Source organism: Mus musculus, chromosome 7 (genome assembly GCF_000001635.26).
Source record: "Mus musculus strain C57BL/6J chromosome 7, GRCm38.p6 C57BL/6J".
Taxonomy (NCBI): domain Eukaryota; kingdom Metazoa; phylum Chordata; class Mammalia; order Rodentia; family Muridae; genus Mus; species Mus musculus.
Genome location: NC_000073.6, coordinates 119,462,579 through 119,484,805, shown reverse-complemented (window position 1 = coordinate 119,484,805; position 22,227 = coordinate 119,462,579). Strand labels below are relative to the sequence as shown.

Sequence of the window (22,227 nt, the reverse complement as noted above, 5' to 3'; positions counted from 1 at the left end):
TAGGAGCCCCATAGATCCCCCATTTCTCCTCGACTTAATCACACCTGTATAGTACTTTTCACTCTGCAAAGCAATATTTGTGGGTCCAAGGGATTAGGATGTGGGTATATTTGTGGGGTGTCATTATTCAATGCTTCATATTTACACTGTTTCTCTGTTTCACTTTATTGGGGTACTTGAACTTCTAAGAAGAACTGAGGGGTATTGTTGTAGGAACTAAATTCCCCCATGGACCTCTGTGCTTTCCACCTATCACACAAGACAGAGGGTATTTGTATTTTTAGATCCCCAGAAGAAATTCCCACTCTCAACCCTCCATCCCTGACTTGCTCACATCTAGATGAAGCAGGGAACAGCCTGAGGCCCTGGAACTCACTGGAGCCAGATGACTCTATGGAGTTAGGTTTTAGTATTCAAGACACGATGCAAGACTCACCTGCCTTCCCCTCACAGACATGTGGCTGCCTGTCAAAGGTGGGGTCCATGGGGCTGCTGAGACTAAGTCACGTGGAACAGCGCCCATGACAAGCAGTGACATGGAGACCAAGGCTGCAGTGTGCATGCTCCACAGGTGCACCTGAAGCCTCAGAGACGGGAAGAGGAGAGGGAGCAGAAAGATGGGGTACAGATACCCCTCTGTTAGGAAGGGCTTCAAAACCGTCTTCTAAGTTTTTGATCCTTTTAAATGTATCCACCTGTCACTTGACCCTCTCCTGCTCTGTCTGATCAGCTTCTCAAAACCCTTCATCCCCTTAACTCCACCCTACTGAAAAAAGATGAAACCACTTGTCAATATAAACCTCAACAGCTAAGCATGGAATACTGTTAACCCCTCAAGACATAAAGCTGACTGAAGGGATAAGTTTGAAAAAAATGGGCTTCAGTTTGCACTAGCTAAGTATGTAACCTTGAAGATATTACTCAGTTTCTCTGAACTTCAGTCTGCTCTCCTATTTATTGACAACATGTAAGAGCACATACCGGGCATTTCTTGTCACCAAATGAAGTTTCCAGTACCAGGAATGGGTTATATCTAATCGAGTTGTTGGCCAAAGGAGTTCCATGGAAACTCCCAAACAATCCAGGCTATTGGCAAGACTTTTGATGTCTCTCCACAAACTGACAGCAACTGTTGAAGACAATACCTACACAGCTCACTGAACACAGAGAAGCTGAGTTGGTGCCTACATAAATCCTCTAGCTCTATGAAGGTCCATAATGGTATTCATGGCCCTAGAAGATACTCTTCCCTCCACCAAAGGAGAAATGTAAACACTAAGCCAGCCATAAACCCTTTGGTCTGTTAGAGTGGCCTGCCTGCAAGTTCTGCTGGTGTAATAATGGCACAGAGCTTGTAGGAGTAACCAAACAATATCTGATAGGTTAAGGCCCACTCCATGAGATCAAACCCAGACCTAACAACACTTGGGTGGATGAGAACCCGAGACCAGATAGGCCAGGGACCTATGGGAAAACTAAACATGACTGTTCTGCTAAAAGAACCTACCAATAAAATAGCTCCTAGTGACATTCTGCCATATTTATAGATCAGTTCCTTGTTCATCCATCATCAGAAAACTTCCTCTTCAGTAGATAGAAACAAATATAGAGACCCACAGCCAGATAATATCCAGAGAGTGAGATACCCTGGAACACTCAGCTCTAAAAGGGATGTCTCCATCAACCCCCCCCCCCCCACCTTTCAGGACTCATGAAACCCTCCAGAAGACGAGTCAGAAAGAGTGTAAGATCCAGAAGGGATGGAGGACATCCAAAACTTAAGGCCTTCAAGACACAACTGTAAGGGAACACATATGAACTTAGAGAGATGGTGGCAGCATGCACAGAGCCTGCATGGGCTTGTACCAGATGGGGTTCTAGAGCTGAAAGGAGAAATGGATAGCCACTCTGATTCCTAACCCAGAAGTGACCCCTAACTGATAGTGACTTGCAAATAAAAAATTAGTCTTTTTTCAAAGGGAGTCTCACTGGGAAAATAAACCACTCTAAATAGTAGACCCCATGCCCAGCAGTAGATGGCCAACAGAAAATGAACTCAATGTCATCTTTGAACCTTCCTTTGTCGGGAAGCTTTTGTTTGCTTTTTCTTACCCTACAGGTCCTTTGCATATTTATTATGGTTTCTTGTTTCAGGTTTTTAATGGAACTCCTGAGTGTGTGAATGTGTGTGTCTCTGCATACATGTGTGTTTCTTAAGCCCGTTCTTTTTCTTTTCTTCTCTTTATTGTTTAAAAAAACAATTGTTCTTTATTTTATTATTATTCCTTATTTTAGACAGAAACATTGTGGATCCAGATGGGAGAAGAGGTTGGAGGAATTGGGAGGAGTAAAGGGACAGAAACCATAATCAGGGGGAACCATAATCAGGGAGAACCATAATCAGGGGGAGCCATAATCAGGGGGAGCCATAATCCAAGGGAACCATAATCAGAATATACTGTATGAAAAAAATTCTATTTTCAATAAAAAAAGAATAAAAAAAAAACAGTCTGACTGAAGAATAGCACTTGGTAAGTAACTCTTGTTATAACAATCCATATCAAATGCCCTGCCTGTGTTAGCAAGTTAAGAGAAAAGATTATTCCAAGAGATCCAAGTCTCCTTCAAAACCAAGTGTGTACAGAACATTGTCTGAGGAGTAAGATTGCATTTGGCAACATGCATGTCTTTAATGGTGTGGAGGAATTTCAGTGGAGTTGGCACGTCAGAAAGCACACTGGTGAAAAATGGAGAGAATAGATATATCCTTTGAGAAATTTGGTCTCAAAAAGTAGGGTATCAAATTACTTGGTGTCTGTGAGATCAATTGGTTGTCTCTGTAGGTTAGCTTACATAGGAGACAGGAATAAGTGAAGGAGAGAAGGGAGGACATTGGAGCACCCAAGGAGAGAGGGACCTTCCTCCTAAAAGTGAATGAGGTGGCCTTCATTCCAAGGAGAAGAGATTCAGGTCGCCCGGGAAGATGAGGGACCAACATCCACAAGGAATGGCAGGAAGTCATCCTGTGTGCATAAATGGAGAGAGGGGGTCAAAGATGGAGCAAAGAAGGATGAGCAAGAAAATGGTGGATGTGGATACTCTGAGGATGGCCTGGCTGTGGTGAGCAAAATGTGGGCAAAGTGGCACTCCATGAACAAGACAGCTTGCTCTGTTTGCAGATCCTTAAATAAAGGCACATGGCATGCCATGGAGGCTAGGGGAGTGGAGGGGAAAGGTATATAGATAGATGCAGAAGTACCAGAGGAGCCAGGAAGGACAGGAGTAGGAGGGACAGGTTTGCACAAGGCTTTGTCCTCTCCCCACCAGCTCTCTCTCCCTTCTGTATATGCACATACACAGTGAGCTAGTGTGCATATGTGTGCACATATGCATGTGATGAACAGAGGCCAGTCTTGGGTGTCAGTCTTCAGGCCCTATCTACCTTGTTTTTGAGACAATCTCACTTGAGTGAGTTGAGTGACTCTCCTAGTATTCTACAGAGGTTTCCTCAGGTGGGGAGGAATGGGTGGGAGAAGCAAATTTAAGACTGGTTGATTTCTTGAATTTCAGTGGGCTTGGGAAATAGCAGCTATATATTCAGTTTCCTCGTTCCTGGCTGGCTTCCTGGGGTGATCAGAGCAGAGTATAGTAGCCCTGTGTGGCAGTCACACCAAGCAGACAGGAGATAGGGCATGGCTCTGGTGTGGCTGGTAGACATAGGAAAGGATCCTTGTAGCAAGATGTTTGCCATCTCCAGAGACTAGACAGCCCAGGAAAGTTTGTCCTCCCAGGACCAGCCAGCACTGAGACTGGAATGCATCAAATCCAGAGACCAGAAAGCACGGTGCTAGCACTTAGGAAGAGACACTAGCCCAAAGTCTCCTTGCTCCTGCCTAAAGCTTTGCCAATTCTGCAAACCTTGAAAAATTAGCATCTTTAAATTCAGAAGGGATACAAGAAGAGAACTTACATGGGACCTTGTAAAAAAGCATAGGGCATCAGTAACTAAAGTTACAAAGATAACAATCAGTGGTGAGTGAACAAAGGACATGGCCATGTTTTTTTTGTTATGAAACACACGCACAGGCACAGGCACTCACGTGTGCGCACGCGCGCACACACACACACGCGCACACACACACACACGCATGCACACATGCACCACACACAAACTGCAAAAGTGAATAAAAAGATATTTCTCACTTTGGCAAAGTGGATGGAAAGTTGATCAAAATGAAAGTTATACTCAGAACTATTTTGTACTAGAGGGAGGTTATAAATTATTGTTATTGTTATATTCTATTTTACTGTTTGTGGCAGCCTAAGTTGGTCTTGAACTCACTATGAAGCTAGCAATGACCTTGAGCTTCTGATCCTTATATCTACACTCTCAAGTGCCCAGATTATAAGTGTGCACCACTATACTCAGTTTATGCTGTGCTAAGGACTAAGCCCAATTATACAAACACACACACATATATACACACATACACACACACACACACGTATATATATGTATATATATATACATACATACACACACACACACACATATATGTAAAATTTGGGAAGATATATCAATCTTCTTTAAAGTACATGCTACTTTGGTCCAAAACTTTCACTTTTAGGAAGTTAAGAAGGAAGAGACAGAATAAGAGATGTCCCAAGAAAGTCAGTGTGGTTGTCTTAGTTATGCTTCCTGCTCAGTCAATGTTTCAGATTTTTCTCAGCACAATGACATCTATTCTATCAAGTTTTTGATAACTCTTTACATGGGACTGGGTGTGGCTTGTGGCTCTAGCTATTTCTATTTGTGACTGCCTATCAGCAAAGCATCCACTTCAGACTTTGACTCAAACATCACCAAGTATTCCCACTTGCATTGTCTCTGTTAACCAGCATCACTGTTCACAGGGCAGGGCATCACATCTCACAAAGGGAAAGGGAAAGGGAAGAGTTAAATTCCCTGGGATACTAGTCACGGTGGACTCAGGCAAACAGCCTCTTCAATTGTAAGATGATTCCCTAGTCCAAGGACCCTCTACTGTTTGGACTCCAGTCTTGTCTGACAGAGGTCCAGTTCAGGAGTGTCCAGATGGTCTGATAACCTGATGCCATTCTCAGAGACTCTTTCCTGTCTGGAATCTAGTGAGGAGGACTTATCTGGTGAAGCTGTCCTTTAGAACAGGAGTGTGTTCCAGTCTTCAAAGCAAACATTCCTTTTATCCTAACACAGTCTGACTTCAGATATACTGTCTTTTTCCTGGCTCCTTGGGCTTAGGTCTACCTTGTCCTTGCCCAGGTCCAAGAAAAGGCCCAGAACCTTGGCACTGTTTTGCCAGTTAATGTCTAACTGAGGAATGTCTTGCTGCCAAAAGGTGAAAACAGAGACCTTGTATTTCCAGGCACAGGTGTGACCCCAATGTCAATCATTTTGTGTCTAACTCCCAGGGGAAAAACTAACAACAACAGACTCATGGCTTGGAAAAGGTGAATTCTATGCCAAAAGGGAAGGAAAGTTCTACCCCCACAGAAACAATCTCAGAGGGCAGAAGCAGAGAATAATCTGAGGGAGAGGGCCAGCCAAGGGCAGGCAAGTATATATTGATCACAGGCACTTACTTGTGAATGGACCAGTCCTGTCCTGGGTTCAGGTAAGGCTGTATGAAACTGTCACCCCCATATCCACTTCTCCTCTATCTAATCCCATTATATTTCAGGGAGGTTGTGGTAGAAGCTTAGCTTCTGGACACTGGGGTCCCATGCTAACCTTCATGGCATCCTGGTATGCTGCTGTAAAACCTAGGGTAATGCTTGCATCCATCTGGAATTATTTCACCTGTTGCAACCACAATCATTTTGAAAATACTAGTATGTATTATAGTTATGTATGTATATAGAGTTAATCATCTCTAAAGCTCCTTATCTTTTGCCATTTCTTTACATGAGTTGTATGAAGATGTAGACGATATTCATTATTCTCTTTGGTATCTAGCACCTTGTTTGGCACATAATACTACTCAATAAGGGTTTGTTGAATGAATAAGTAGGTGAGAGCAAATTGTAAGTTCAGGTAATCACGAACTTCCTGTAAAACTCCAAGGCTGCCTCCAGTAAGGTATAAGTCCTGAGTGAGCCTTTCCCCATCTTGCAACTTTTTGCTCCAAATGAAAGACTCAGTTCTTCAAAATGTGCAGCACATGGAGGTTTGCGACATAGGGGTGTATTCACAGAGGCTTCGGAAGCCCACCAAACCTACAGTTAGATCACTGTACAGTCTTCCTTTTACATACAAGCTGTGCCTCCTGGTCTACATCCATGCTGTTTTCTGATCCATATAGAGGGTACACAACAAAAGCATTTCTTCTGTCTATAGGGAAGCAAATTAGATCATGCATGTGCCTCACCCACCTCTGTTCTCATGATTTCAGGCATCAGAAACACAAGGGAAATCCAAAGTACCTAACCCATCCTTGCCTTTGGGCAGGTGTTTCCAGGACAGAGGGCAGAGTGTAAAGGATGGGGATCCCTTTGACCTGGATGCTGCTGGTAATGATGGTAACCTCCTGGTTCACTCTGGCTGAAGCCAGTAACTCAACAGAAGCGAGTAAGTGTGTGTGTGTGTGTGTGTGTGTGTGTGTGTGTGTGTAGAGAAATGTTCCCTTTGCAGAAGCAATCTTAATCCCTCTTTTAGCACACTTGATGTGATCTTTATTTTAAGCCCATTTCTCAGATTGTAATGAGCACAGGACTCACTTCGAAGTTTTGTTAAGATGCAAATTCTACTTTAGTAGGTCTAGCAAGGGGCCCGAGACTCTGAATTAATAGCAGCGTGTGGGTGATGTTTCTGGTGGGACAAGGGGCTAAAACACCTCTGAACCATTTCTGCACTTCACGGTAAAGTCACAAGCATGCCCAGATACATAAGAGATTTGACCCACCTCTCCTGTAAGTGTGAAGTCATCCCATGGGGGTAGCTTTGCCTTCCACCCTGGAGTACTCTGGAATTACACTAAGTATAATTGTGAGGTCATGGTTAAAAGCACATGTTCTGTGGTCAGGCCATGTGCGTGTACCCTGTTTGACAACTGGCTTGCTCGTTCTGAATGTCAATATTCTTTTCTGTAAATGAAGAAAATGAAAATGGGTTCCAGCGGCAGGGGGTGTGCCCTGGGGAGGATTCGCTAAACTCTAGACTGAAAAGTCAATGAATAGAGGACTCCACTCAGGGGAGCTCGGATGGGTGTGTTTTGAAGGTGCCAACAACTTAACAAGTCCAGAAAAGCAAGAAAGTATGGGCAGGGGCACCTGCCAGCTGCAGGGATTCTGAAGCTGGGCTCTTCTGTCCGCAGGACGGTGTTCTGAATGCCACAACAACGCCACCTGCACGGTGGATGGTGTGGTCACAACGTGCTCCTGCCAGACCGGCTTCACTGGTGATGGGCTGGTGTGTGAGGACATGGATGAGTGTGCTACCCCATGGACTCACAACTGCTCCAACAGCAGCTGTGTGAACACCCCGGGCTCGTTTAAGTGCTCCTGTCAGGATGGTTTTCGTCTGACGCCTGAGCTGAGCTGCACTGATGTGGATGAGTGCTCAGAGCAGGGGCTCAGTAACTGTCATGCCCTGGCCACCTGTGTCAACACAGAAGGCGACTACTTGTGCGTGTGTCCCGAGGGCTTTACAGGGGATGGTTGGTACTGTGAGTGCTCCCCAGGCTCCTGTGAGCCAGGACTGGACTGCTTGCCCCAGGGCCCGGATGGAAAGCTGGTGTGTCAAGACCCCTGCAATACATATGAGACCCTGACTGAGTACTGGCGCAGCACAGAGTATGGTGTGGGCTACTCCTGTGACGCGGGTCTGCACGGCTGGTACCGGTTCACAGGCCAGGGTGGCGTTCGCATGGCTGAGACCTGTGTGCCCGTCCTGCGATGCAACACGGCGGCACCCATGTGGCTCAATGGCTCTCATCCCTCGAGTAGTGAAGGCATTGTGAGCCGCACGGCCTGTGCACACTGGAGCGACCAATGCTGCCGGTGGTCCACAGAGATCCAGGTGAAGGCTTGCCCAGGTGGCTTCTATATTTACAACTTGACAGCGCCCCCTGAGTGCAATCTGGCTTACTGCACCGGTGAGTCTGGCAATGCCCTCCATCCTGTCTGTAGGGGTCCGTCTTGAGGCACAAGCTGTTGACTATGTATTGGTAATATTGCAGATCCTAGTTCCGTGGAGGGGACTTGCGAAGAATGCAGGGTAGATGAAGATTGCATATCGGATAACGGCAGATGGCGCTGCCAGTGTAAACAGGACTCCAACATCACAGGTGAGACTCAAGGGGGAGATCACTGAGAAACGATCCGCACTTAGCAATGAGGCTCATGCTGGTGTGGGTCTGTAACCCAGAGGACACATAACCAATCAGTTTGCTGGAAAGGTCACTATTAGCCTGGACAGTTTGGGGGTTGCTCCTCAGTTGGCTCCAAATATCTCAGAGGGTAGGGATTCGGGGGACCTCCTACTATTCAGTATCTTTTTTCTGAGGACCTCATGGCAGGCCCACTAGGTAACCAGAAACTGCTGAGCCACCTGCCATACCAGAAACTGATTGCAGCAGTGTGGGATGCAGGACAAGGCACTGGTTCTCTCTCATCCTGTTTCCTCATGGTGTCATTGAAGATGGCTAAGTCTGTTCCAGACTTAGGTCATGCGTGGTGCTTGATGGTCAGATTCTGTTGGTATCCAAGCACTCTCTGTATGGTGAATTTTATGATGAACACAGTCCTCTCCAAATTGGTGGTGCTTGCTTCCTTGAGGTTAGGTCAGGGTGTGGGCGGTGTGGGCGGTCATACTGCATTTGCAAATACCACCTCACAAGGTTAGCTGTAAAAAGGAACACAATGAAAAGGAAGTTAGGACACTTCTCTAGTGCTTTAGTAAAATACTTTAACAAGACTTAAAAGCAGATTTTTTTTTTAATTCAAAGGTTTTAAACTTATGTGCATGGTATGTGTGAGGTGTGTGTGTGTGTGTGTGTGTGTGTGTGTGTGTGAGAGAGAGAGAGAGAGAGAGAGAGAGAGAGAGAGTTATGTATATGTGAGGAGGGCCTAAAGTACCATGACACATGGGTGGAAATCAGAGGACAACTTGTGAAGTTGGTTCTGTTTTGCCACCATATAGGTCCTAGGGACTAAACTTAGGTAGTTAGGCTTGGCAGCAAACACCTTTACCCAATGAGCCAAACATCAATCCCCAAATACTTGACTAATAAAAAAAATCTAGTATTTCATCATTGCCTACTGAAAACCCTGAGCCTATTCTTTGTCCAAGAGGGAAACTGACCAGTATATGGTATCAGAGTCACTGTCAGTGAGGGACTGGCACCTGCATGTAGCAAGGACAACCCCCCCCAAATGGCAATAAATGTTTTCTTCTATTTTCTCCTGTCATCAGGGTTTGATATTTAACAATAGATGAGAGAAGGAACTTCAAACTAACCTAAATTTTGTATATCAACAACTTTTAAAGGAACATGGAGCTGTTGGCTAGTAGTTGGATCTACCCATTGATGCTCATAATTCAGCTTTGTCTGAGAGAGAGCTGTGATTGCTCAAGGCATCTTTTTATTATTGGATATTTCCTTTATTTACATTTCAAATGTTATCCCCTTTCCCAGTTTCACCCCTCCCAGAAACTCTCTATCCCATTACCCCTGCCCCGGCTTCTATGAGGGTGTTCCTCCACCCACCCACCCATTCCTGCCTCCCTGCCCTCGATTCCCCTACATTGGGGGCATCTATTGAGCCTTCTTAGGACCAAGGACCTCTCCTTCCATTGATGCCTGACAAGGCCATCCTCTGCTACATATGCAGATGGAGCCATGTGTACTCCTTCGTTGGTGGCTTAGTCCCTGGGAGCTCTGGGGGATCTGGTTGGTTGATATTGTTGTTCTTCCTATGGGGTTGCAAACCCCTTCAGCTCCTTCAGTCCTTTCTCTAACTCCTCGATTGGGGACCCTACGCACAGTCCAATGGTTGATTGCGAGCATCCAACTCTATATTTGTAAGGCTCTGGCAGGGTCTCTCAGGAGACAACTATATCAGGCTCCTTTCAGCAAGCATTTCTTGGCATCCACAATAGTGTTGGGGTTTCGTGACTGTATCTGGAATGAATTCCCGGTGGGACAGTCTTTGGATGGCCTTTCCTTCAGTCTCTGCTCTACACTTTGTCTCCATATTTGCTCCCGTGTATATTTTGCTCCCCTTTGTAAGAGGGACTGAAGCATCCACACTTTGGTCTTCCTTCTTCTTGAGCTTCATGTGGTCTGTGGGTATTGTTGGGGGAGCTGACTCTTAGCAGAAAGCAGCTATCATCTCTGCAGTCATCTTGGACTATTTACTTATAGGTGGAACTTTTCCACCCTAATGAGAGACTTGTTTTTCTAGCATGATGTTTTTGCAACAAGCCCACCACAGCTGAACACATTCTGATAACATCTTGTTTTTCTCTTATACATCCTGGACCTGTAGTTAAGTGTCTCCAGCTTCACTCCCTAGCGAGTGCATATATTACCCATAGTTGCCTTTCAATAAATGAGACTTGAGACTCAAGACTACCATTTTTTCTTTTACTAGATATTTTCTTCATTTACATTTCTTTTTTATTAATTTTTATTGGATATTTTCTTTATTTACATTTCAAATGCTACCCCCTTTCCTAGTTTCCTTTCTGGGGGTCCCCTGTACCCTCCCCCCACCCTGCTCACTAACCCACCCACTCCTTCCTGGCCCTGGCATTCCCCTATACTGGGGCATATAATCTTCAAAAGACCAAGGGCCTCTCCTCCCATTGATGGCCAACTAGGCTATCCTCTGCTACATATGCAACTAGAGACACCAGCTCTGGAGGTACTGGTTAGTTCATATTGTTGTTCCTCCTATAGGGTTGCAGATCCCTTCAGCTCCTTGGGTACTTTCTCTAGTTCCTTCATTGGGGGACCTGTGTTTCATCCAATAGATGACTATGAGCATCCACTTTTGTATTTTCCAGGCACTGGCATAGCCTCACAAGCGATAGCTATATCAGGGTCCTGTCAACAAAATCTTGTTGGTATATACAATAGTGTCTGAGTTTGGTGGTTGTTTATGGGATGGATCCCCAGGTGGGGCAGTCTCTAGATGGTCCTTCCTTCTGTCTCAGCTCCAAACTTTGTCTCTGTAACTCCTTCCATGGGTATTTTGTTCCCCATTCTAAGAAGGAATGAAGTATCCACACTTTGGTCTTCCTTCTTCTTGAGTTTCATGTCTCCTGCAAATTATATATTGGGTATTCTAAGTTTCTGTGCTAATATCCACTTATCAGTGAGTGCATACCTTGTGTGTTCTTTTGTGACTGGGTTACTTCACTCAGGATGATATTTTCTAGTTCCATCCATTTGCCTAAGAATTTCATGAATTCATTGTTTTTACTAGCTGAGTAGTACTCCATTGTGTAAATGTACCACATTTTCTGTATGCATTCCTCTGTTGAAAGACATCTGTATTCTTTCAAACTTCTGGCTACTATAATAAGGCTGTTATGAACATAGTGGAACATGTGTCCTTATTACATGTTGGAGCATCTTCTGGGTATATGCCCAGGAGTGGTATAGCTGGGTCCTCAGGTAATACTATATCTAGTTTTCTGAGGAACTGCCAGACTGATCTCCAGAGTGGTTGTACCAGCTTGCAATTTCACCAACAATGGAGGAGTGTTCCTCTTTCTCCACATCCTTGCCAGCATCTGCTGTCACCTGAGTTTTTGATCTTAGCCATTCTGACTGGTGTGAGGTGGAATCTCAGGGGTTTTGATTTGCACTTCCCTGTTGACTAAGGACGTTGACCATTTCTTTAGATGCTTCTTGGTCATTTGATATTCCTCAGTTGAAAATTCTTTGCTTAGTTCTGTACCCTCTTTTTTTTAATAGGGTTATTTGATTCTCTGGAGTCTCACTTACTGAGTTCTTTGTATATCTTGGATATCAGCCCTCTATCGGACGTAGGATTGGTAAAGATCTTTTCCCAATCTGTTGGATGCTGTTTTGTCCTATTGACAGTGTCCTTTGCTTTACAGAAACTTTGCAATTTTATGAGGTTTCATTTGTCAATTCTTGATCTTAGAGCATAAAGCCCAAGACATCTTAAGCCCAGTGACCATGCTGTGCTCCTGGGGACATGCCTGGCCCCGGAGACACAGGCTCCTAATCCTGTTGTTCCTGACCATTTTCAGATGTCTCCCAATTGGAGTACAGGCTGGAGTGTGGGGCCAATGACATCAAGATGTCCCTCAGAAAGTGCCAGCTACAGAGTTTGGGCTTTATGAATGTCTTCATGTACCTGAATGACAGACAATGCTCAGGCTTCAGTGAGAGTGATGAACGAGACTGGATGTCCATAGTGACCCCTGCCAGGAATGGTCCCTGTGGGACAGTATTGAGGGTAAGTCTTTGCCCGTAGAGGCAACAGGGTTGGCATGCTTGGTGTCTAGTTAAGCCCCAAGCCCACCACTTGTATGAGCTTTGAGTGAGTTGTTCGACCTGACTGAATAACTTCATCATGGAGGGATTGTTACTTCTCTAAAGGATATTGAGAGGATTAAATTAATCCATGTGTCACATCTAAGCTTGATCTATAAAGATGGCTGCCCTTTTTACAGATGGGAAAGGTAGGGCTAGGCTGGCAGTGATGGCTTCCAGTCACTAAGGCCATCACTGGGACCAGAGGCAAGCCGGTTTGTGTCCAGGGATCCTGAGAAGAACCTCACCCCCAGAACCATCTGCAGAGATCAGCCCATAAATATTCGTGTGGCTGGTGCCTGGCTTTCTCTTGTCTCCTTCATCCCTAGAAAGAAAGTGGGAAGAAGCAAAAGGGCAGGTGAAAAGGAAGACGTTTTTCATTTGTTAGGGACAGTATAAAAAGAAATTAGTGATAGCCTGCATATGATTTTTAGTTCTGAAGAGAAATTCTGCAGTTTTGAAACCAGCCCAGGCTTTGTAGATCCCATGCTCTGCAGGGACGTACCCAGATCTTAGGGAACAGCGAACCCCCATCCCTTCATCCATGAAGCAGGGATTCAGCATCCTGCTACTTTAGGCCATTGGAAGGTTAGGTGGGGTGATGCAGGAGGAGAATGTAGCTTGGGGTCTAGAACACAATGACTTCTAACGCCACTTCTGTTGTGACACAGAGACAGAGATGGCAGCTTTCCAGGGTCTACAATCTCATTGGCTGTAAAACTCTGCTCAGGGTGCCATATCCCTTTCTCTTACTCCTCTTTCCCCAACACAGAGAAACGAAACCCATGCCACCTACAGCAACACCCTCTACCTGGCAAATGCGATCATCATTCGGGACATCATCATAAGAATGAACTTTGAATGCTCTTACCCTCTGGACATGAAAGTCAGCCTGAAGACCTCCCTACAGCCCATGGTCAGGTGAGGCCATCAAGGACCTCCAGTGCTCCTGGGGGATCCACCCCACAATCACTGACCCCTTCATCCCCTCAGTCCCTTACTTCTTCAGCCCCTCACCTCTTCAGCTCCCAGTCTTTAACCCCTCAGTCCCTCACCCTTCACCCCTTCAGACCCTCAGACCCTTAGCCATGAGATCTTCATTTGCCTTGCCAAATAGGAACTGACTTTGGAGGCTGGAAGGCAGGATTACTTAATGGAGACACTTAGTGAGGAATCCCAGAACCCTGATTCTGACCCAGGCTTTGCCGTATATTAATTGGATAGCCTTGGGGAACCTGGATCCACCATCCAACTCTTGCTCCCATTGCCAGGGGGTTTTAATAATATTTTCACTGCCTTTCTTAGGACTACGATATTCTGCAAAGGTGAATAAAATCCTAGTCTCTGCCTTTTCAGAGGGGTTGGGTGGCCTTGCTTCTGGAGGGCAAGCTGGACAGTCATATCTCATATTTAGATCTCAGGTTTTATCCTTCTCCGAATTGAAACTATCTGATTAGAGAAGCATTTACAGACCGTGCTCTTCAGAGCTGCCTTGTTTGGGTGCAAAAGTAGCTGGAGAGGTGAACCAGAGAAATTCCATCCATTTTGATGAAAAAATAGAATTCCATTGCTAAATAAAATTGAAAGTCTTCGAGTGTGGTGAGTCACAAGCCACTGATGTTCATGCTGAGAGGGAGAACAGTCGCAGTCACTAGTGTTTACTGAGCATTTGCTCTATGCTGAGCATCATGTTAAAGGCTTTATGGGAAACATCTCATCAGAGTATTACAGTTACCCTAAAACAGTGGTTCTCAACCTCCCTAGTGCTGCAGCCCTTTAATACAGTTCCCCATGTTGTGGTGACCACCCTCCCCCCCAACCATAAAATTATTTTTGTTGCTACTTCATCACTGTAATTTTGCTAGTGTTATCAACCATAATATAAATGTTTTGGGGGATAGAGGTTTGCCAAAAGGGTCATGATTCACAGGTTGAGAACTGCTGCTCTAGAAGGGGCAGACTCGGGGAAGAGTTCTGGGCTGATATGTGTCTGTCATGCTTACTTTGAGCTATTGAATAGAGTGCTACTTGGCTAGGCAGTGCCTTGGGGTGATGTAGCCATGTCCTAGGCCTGCCTTTAAGGTGCCAGAGCAACAAGTATGTGTCCAAACCTCTTTGGGGGCTCAAGGGAGTCTCAGACTGTTCTCCATTGTGAGGTGGATCTCTATATTGCTGGGCATACCTAATGCACCTTATTTTTTATGACACAAACCCCGATCTCTCCTTTGAGAGATCCTGCAGTGAAATTCCTATCAGCTTGTGTATTTAGATTAAAGCCACCCATTTATAAGGCCCAGTCTCCTGTAGGTACTAAAAGTAATGCCATCATGGATCCTCAGAACTCAAGTCTGTAGGACTCCCAATAGCTCATCTCTTTCTGCCTGTTGATGGCTGAGACTCAAGAAGTTCAGGCAGGCCCCTCAAGAATGTGTACTATGTTGAAGAATGGTAGCAAGGGGACACCACCAGTACACTGGTCATGATACTCAAGACATGGTCTATAGATCTGTAATAACAGCATCATTGGAGCTTGCTAGAGATGTAGAACCCTCAGTCCCACTGCAGATCTGCTCAGTTGGGGCATGTTTCTCCCAACACCCCATTGCACTCACTGCCATTTGCTAAGCTGTGGTGAGGGATTTGGCGCTGCCACTGAATAAAAATACCAAATAACTGCAAGGAACCAACCAAGATTGCTGACCAGAAAGAGTACCCGTCTGTGAATGTTCTCAACTTAGTCCTCTTAAAAGCTCTTCTTCCTCTACAGTGCCCTGAACATCAGCTTGGGTGGGACAGGCAAGTTCACCGTGCGGATGGCATTGTTCCAGAGCCCTACCTACACACAGCCCCACCAAGGTCCTTCTGTGATGCTGTCCACTGAGGCTTTTCTGTATGTGGGCACCATGCTGGATGGGGGTGACTTGTCCCGGTTTGTACTGCTAATGACCAACTGCTATGCCACACCCAGTAGCAACTCCACAGACCCTGTGAAATACTTCATTATCCAGGACAGGTAAAGAAGTTGGTCCTATCTGTGGCCTCAGGGATGGGGTCTAGGGAGATGCCTTTGCAATTAATGGGGGGAAAACATCTTTATGATCCTGTAGCTTAAATTTAGCATCCTGACCCACCCCAAAGACAGGCAAAGGGCTTGTAGGCTTGAGAATGCAGGGACCTACCTATGCTATCCATTAGTTTTTAGGTGCTAGTTCATTAGGATTCTCCCTAGATCTTATTATGTGATGAATCATTAAATATGTTTTTGCAAGTATATAAAGCACATGTCAAATGTTTTTTTTAAACATTTTAAGAGGTGCTCTTCGATTTAACTGTTTTTCTTTGTATTCTTGAAATATCTTGTTTTATGCAATAGAAGATTATATTTGGAGAGGGTTCCATACATTCATTGGAGGGTCAAGTGGCCATTCATGACTGAACTCAGAAAATATAAGGAACCTGATGGAAAGGCAGGCTCAGAGCAGCAGGCAGAGAGGACCTGACTGGAAAGAGTAGAGAGTGGTCAGCTAAGTAGCAGCTTAAACCCTGAGAGTGCAGGTGTGCTGTCCCTTTCCATAAGATGCATTCATTAAACAGATATTTTCAAAGTTTGCTGATTACCAGGTGTTGTGGTTTCCCTGGAGAGGAGAAGAATTGAAGCCCTTTACGCTCACACAGCTTAAATGCTGAAGGCAAGATGGACAATTGAATGAACGTGCGCAGAGTGTTGGGGAGAAAAGAGCTCTTGGATGAATGAATTGGGGGAGGGGGAGGTGTCTCTGCCTATGCTGCAGGCAGGAAGGTATTCCTGAGAGGCCTTGACTTATTCTCTCCTGAGGGTGGTGGTCCTTAAGTCGACCTGATTACCTAGAAGAAAACTGCTCAGTTGGGTGTTCACCCAATTTCCACCCTCTGTTTAGATTATCTCTCTGTAATAAAATAGAAGTCTATTCTAGAATTTCATGATAGTAGCAGTGTCCCACTAACATCTGATAGGCTCTCATGTTTGACAACTTTGTTCTCACTTGTAAGATCTCTTCTGTTCATATGACAAGTGATACAAAGTGATTGTCGAGTGTGTTCATGATCAAAATGTATACAGGAGTGTGTCATAAGAAAGAAAAAAGATGAAGTAAACAACAATACAGATGTTGGGACACACAGGCAACAATGTTGACATGATCTTGACAGGGCCTTAGAAGGATATGAGTTCCATCCTTGGCTTTTTCCATTTTCTTGCTCCATGTGCAAGTCAGCTCATGTACTCTGATGTTTGTTTTCTCATATGCCACATGGGGATAAATAACACATGCTCTGCAGGAATCTCTCAAGTTATTTTTCATGAGTATAAAATTGTGGCAAGTATGTTCTGAAAGAAGCAGGAAGAAATATAATGTGCATTTGTGTCTCTGTGGGTGTATGAGGAAGCTGGTCTGAGTACTATGAGTCATGGAGAAGTGTTGTGTTACAACATCACAAGACAGGAGGAAAATTGAGGACACTAAAGGTAACCAGACAGGACACTAGGATATCTGCTTGGGTTGAGGATTTGGGGCTGTCATGGGCTGGGTTGAATATGGATTTCCATTTTGGAATGGGATACTGACCCGGTCCACAGGCCAGTCAACGGGGTCAGAGAGAGAGAGAGAGAGAGAGAGAGAGAGAGAGGGAGGGAGAGAGAGAGGGAGAGAGAGAGAGAGAGAGAGAGAGATTGAGAGGGAGAGAGAGAGAGAGAGAGAGAGAGAGAGAGAGAGAGAGAGAGAGAGAGGACTGAGGGGCAAGAAACTCAAAGAATAGAAACAAAACAGGCTATCTGCTCAAGTCTCGAGTCTCATTTATTGGAAGGCAGATATGGGTATATATGCACACATTGGGAAGTTCAGTTGGAGACACTTAACCACAGGTCCAGGATAGGAGAAAAACAAGATGTTATCAGAGTGTGTTCAGCTGTGGTGGGCTTGTTGCAAAAACATCATGCTAGGAAAACAAGTCTCTCATCAGGGTGGAAAAGTACCACCTGTAAGTAAATCGCCCGAGATGGCTGCAGAGATTATAGCCACTTTCTTCTGAGTCAGCTCCTAACAGGCTATTGCTTAATTGCAAGTCATTGTTGGCAGCTTCTTCTTCTTCTTCTTCTTCTTCTTCTTCTTCTTCTTCTTCTTCTTCTTCTTCTTCTTCTTCTTCTTCTTCTTCTTCTTCTTCTTCTTCTTCTTCTTCTTCTTCCTCCTCCTCCTCCTCCTCCTCCTCCTCCTCCTCCTCCTCTTCCTCCTCTTCCTCCTCTTCCTCTCTCTCCCTCCTCCTTCTCCTTCTCCTACTCCCCCTCCTCCTCTTTTCTTTTCCCTCTCCTCTTCTTCTTCCTTCATTTTCTTCCTCTTCCTCTTCCCTCTCCTTTTTTGCAAGTAGAGTTTGGGATGCTAGGATTGGACCTGATTTATAGTTGTTATCTAATACAGAGTGAATGCCACCCTGAACAATCCTTTCTTGGTTCTTTAATTTGACATTCTAGCTTTCTTCTAAATTATCTTTGAACAAACATGAAATGGAACAGGGGTACCCACTTCACCTGCCCAGAATGTCCAGTACACATGCAAACTTCTGGGTGCCATTGCATGCACTGAAGTTGTGTGCACATACTTATGTTGGCTCAGGAGCTGGCAAAACTCCCTGGATTCTGTTGAGCAGGCATGAATTCAATAGCATAAAATAGACAATGATTCTTGAATATATTTCCTTGGCAATGATAAAATTCTGACTTCTGGATTGTTCCAACTCTGTGGTTGAAGACTTTTATCAATTTTTCTAGCCCCAAAGATACTGTGGCCACACTCTGTTCTAAGCACTTTACAAAAAAATAACTGTTAGTTCTCACAATTATTCTTGACATGGACTATAATTATTAATCCTACATGCCTATGGAGAAATTGAGGCACAGAGAAGTTTAATGGGCTGTTCCAAGTCACATAGCTAACAGGTAAAGATGTAGTATTAAAACCCAGTTGGCTTAATCAACTCTATTGTATCTTCCCCATTCAGTTGTCCACGTACAGAAGATACAACCATTCAGGTGACAGAGAATGGCGAGTCATCTCAGGCCCGATTTTCTGTTCAGATGTTCCGGTTTGCAGGAAACTACGACCTTGTCTACCTTCACTGCGAGGTGTACCTATGTGACTCTACGAGTGAACAGTGTAAACCTGTGAGTCATAAGCCCTTCATAACAGCCCACTTGGATGCCTATCTCTATCATCAAGACATTTGGCCACAGGCATAAATGAAGACATGAATTTGTGATGCTTTTCTATCTTAGCCTAAGGGCACAGAGCTGCAAGACAGAGTGGGTAGGGCCAGTCAGGACACATGGTCTACCTGACACTTAGGAAGCAGTGATTATCTCAAGGTTCTTGGCTGATAAACTGACCTTATTTGCAAGCTGCAAGCATATCTGTCAATAAGAGGAGCTAAGCCTTCAGCATTATGTGCAACTCAGGTGTTTTAAAGTATTCAAGTTTCACAGAAATTTACCAGTAGTTGCTCACTTTCTCAATTGGAAAAACTCAAAGAGCTTAAGTTACTTGCCCTCAATAAGCTGTCAGGCTGGGATGTGAGCTCCTATCTCCTGTATGAGGCAAAAGGATGCTCTTTTGACCTAGCTGCCCACATTTCATGCCAGGATCACATTCTACCTTCCTCTCCACACTTGAGTGATTTTTGTGTCATTTTTTCCCCACAGACCTGCTCTGGTACTAGATTTCGAAGTGGGAACTTCATAGATCAGACCCGTGTCCTGAACTTGGGTCCCATAACACGACAAGGTGAGAGATCTACTCTTCCATCATGCCTCTGAATTGGGGAAGAGGCAAGGTGGCATAGCCTAGCTTCTTGGGTCTTACTGGGAACTGAAGAATGAACATCAGTAGATTCTCTGGGTATAAGATGGGCTATCTGCTGCCTTGTTCTTTTGCCAATTGTAGAGGATTCATTCATTCATTCATTCATTCATTACAGAGACATTCTTTGGTGCTTACCGTGGTTTAATATCTTGTGATAAGCAAAACAGATACGTTGCCTTGGATCGTTTGATTCGTAGGGGGAATGACATCATTTAGATGTGTAGAATTGCACTTGCCTTTGTGCAGAAAGAACATGTACACAGAGTTTGGAGCTGTTCTGACTAAGGAACCAGACCCAGTCTTGGTGATGGGGAAAGACAAAGGAGAAACTGACCTGTCAGGAGAACCGAGGGAAGCTAGGCCAGTGGTGTTGGATAAACTCTCGTAGGTGGGGCTATCCCTGAGGGGCCTTGTAGATCATGATATGTTTTAAGCCATTCTTCTGAGGTCAATGGGACTCTAGAACGATCTAGTTCAGGGGAAAGGTGTGGTCAGATTTTGGTTTCAGAAAGATGACCTTAACTATGCAGGTGGAGGGAAGCTTATCTCAGTTTCCTTGAAAGTCACATACCTCACTTCTCATGTTTCTCGTCTTTCTGTTTCATACAAAGGTGTCCAGGCCTCAGTGTCCAAGGCTGCTTCCAGCAACTTGAGTAAGTTTAGGTTCTTTCTGTACAGTTACCTGCCCCATGATATCACTCTGTGGTTTCTATGTGGGGGTCTGAGTAGACTGGAAGGCATAACCTTAAGAGCCTGAGCTGCCACGAAGTGCTTTGTCTTGTAAACGTGTAGACATTAGTCTGTATGCATGTATACACTGGTGTTGTCTCACAGTAGTATGCAGAAACAAAGGCATAACCCAACATCCTGAGAGACTGCAGTGTCCAGGTATATTTGCACACATGCTTGTATCTCTATGATATCACACACATTTATATCTGTATGCATACTTGTATGTATCTGCATAGACACAGATCACACACTACTATCTGCACATGCATACTCATATATGTATGCACAAACAACACATACTCATATCTGCACACAGATAACACACATATCTGTACACAAACTGTTGATATTCATATGCCCACAGATCACACACATTCACATCTTCACACAAATTCAAGGGCATACAGGGCACACATACTCACATCTGTACATGAATCACAAGTGTTCATATCTGCACACACTCATATCTGTGTACAAACCATACATGCTCATATCCTCACGCAGATTGTACACACTCATATCTGCATAGAGACCAGGCACACTCATATTTGTACACACATCACAATATTCATATATGCACATACAGATCATGTGTGTTTGTGTCTTTTTACACTGATGTGCACACAGCTGCAGTTGCATGCATACGTGCATGCATGCATGTTTGCTGCTCAAGCAACCATGTATATTTATTGCAAGCTTGTTCCCCAAGGACATGAACATCCACCCTGCCCTTTTCTTGGCACTTCCTGAAGCTGAGGGTCATCTCTAACACCCTCAGAGGCTATTCCAGGTTACAAATATTTGCTGAGGGCCACTATTTGCCAATTGAGCCAGACAAACACAAACTTTTTTTCCTTCAGTCCTCAGACTACAAAAGCCAGAAACTGGTGATATTTTTGTGGCCTTTCTCTTATGCCTGCTGCCTTAATTTGACACGTCAGATAAAAACTGAATCCACATAACCAATGCCTTTCTTGGCTTGTGGAACCTGGATCTAAGAGAGCTTATCATACGTTCTGTACCACTGAGCTCAGAGCTGGAAGGTCGTGGAGCTCCTATGACTTAGGCTTGTCCTCGGTGACTAGCCTCCAGGGTCTCTGGGATGGTGGAGTATTTTAGGTACTAGAAGAGAGTCCACACCAAATATTCAGGAAAAACTACTGCCATTTTCAAACCAGCCCACATGGAATGGAATCTTTATCTACTCTCCCACCCAAAACAGACACCTTCTTCTAATTGCCTAGTCAGAGATGGTAGTCTTCCTTTTTTCCTACTATTCTGTAGGAAAGTGTTGTATGTTATTCTGCACAAAAGCATACCAGCATCAGCCATGCCCCTGTATTTGTTTACCTTTTAGGGCTCCTGAGCATCTGGCTGCTGTTGTTTCCCTCAGCCACTTTGATCTTCATGGTTCAATGATGGAAAGCAGAAAACCTGGTGTGGCTCCCAGCTCACTTCCTGCTGGCCAGGAGTGGGGATGCAGGCTGGTTATCAGCCAGGAGAGAGGGAGCTCACACTGCCTCCAGCTTGCACGTACTCTTTCTTTAATCCTCACCATCAAAAACAAGTTGGCATCTTTCAGTGCTGTTCTTCCTTCAAATGTGATATGTATGAAGCCCCTGTCTCCTGAAGGAATGTGGCAAAATAATAAGTTTAAAGTATCAGCTTTTGGACTCATTAATTCAAGTCGTTACAGAACACACAGTTGCTGTGAGCACTGTCTGTTGTGCTGGGCATTACATGGTGGGAATAAAACAGATCCTTTCTCTATCTTTATGGACTTCATAGATGCTCTAAGAAACTAGGCTCAATGCATGTTCTGCTATGTGATCTAAGATGAGACACACAATGTATATGAACTTCACCTGTCTATCCATTCATGTATACATCCATCCTTTCACTCAATAAACATTTGCCAAGTCACTAATGTGCTAGTTACTAAAATATGCTGGAGATGTAGCAGTGAACATAGGCAGTGAGCAATTCCGAAAGCTGGCAGAGACTTTAACAGACAACAGGAGCTGGCTGATTCTTTGCCACGGGGGTAACCCTGATGC

At 44.6% G+C, this 22,227-nt stretch overlaps 1 protein-coding gene across 2 annotated transcripts; it reads left to right on the top strand.

Moving 5' to 3' along the window:
- Positions 1-5,543: 5,543 nt before the first annotated feature.
- Positions 5,544-22,098, top strand: Umod (uromodulin). Of its 2 annotated transcripts, none has more exons than NM_001278605.1 (11): positions 5,544-5,654; positions 6,488-6,607; positions 7,353-8,132; positions 8,217-8,324; positions 12,266-12,474; positions 13,324-13,472; positions 15,319-15,564; positions 18,582-18,744; positions 19,279-19,360; positions 20,050-20,091; positions 21,528-22,098. In NM_001278605.1, exons 2-11 carry the CDS (start codon positions 6,520-6,522, stop codon positions 21,587-21,589), a joined length of 1,929 nt encoding a protein of 642 aa, NP_001265534.1. In that variant the 5' UTR covers positions 5,544-5,654; positions 6,488-6,519; the 3' UTR covers positions 21,590-22,098. The 2 variants fall into 2 exon arrangements, with proteins under 2 accessions (NP_001265534.1, NP_033496.1); NM_009470.5 differs by having other exon boundaries at positions 6,432-6,607.
- The last annotated feature ends 129 nt before the right edge of the window (positions 22,099-22,227 follow it).

Excerpts from the sequence above, each read along its gene's own strand:
- Umod (NM_001278605.1), top strand. The coding sequence starts at position 6,520 with ATGGGGATCCCTTTGACCTGGATGCTGCTGGTAATGATGGTAACCTCC. Across the intron at positions 8,325-12,265 it reads ACAGGACTCCAACATCACAG|ATGTCTCCCAATTGGAGTAC; the intron begins GTGAGACTCAAG and ends GACCATTTTCAG. Across the intron at positions 18,745-19,278 it reads CGAGTGAACAGTGTAAACCT|ACCTGCTCTGGTACTAGATT; the intron begins GTGAGTCATAAG and ends TTTTCCCCACAG.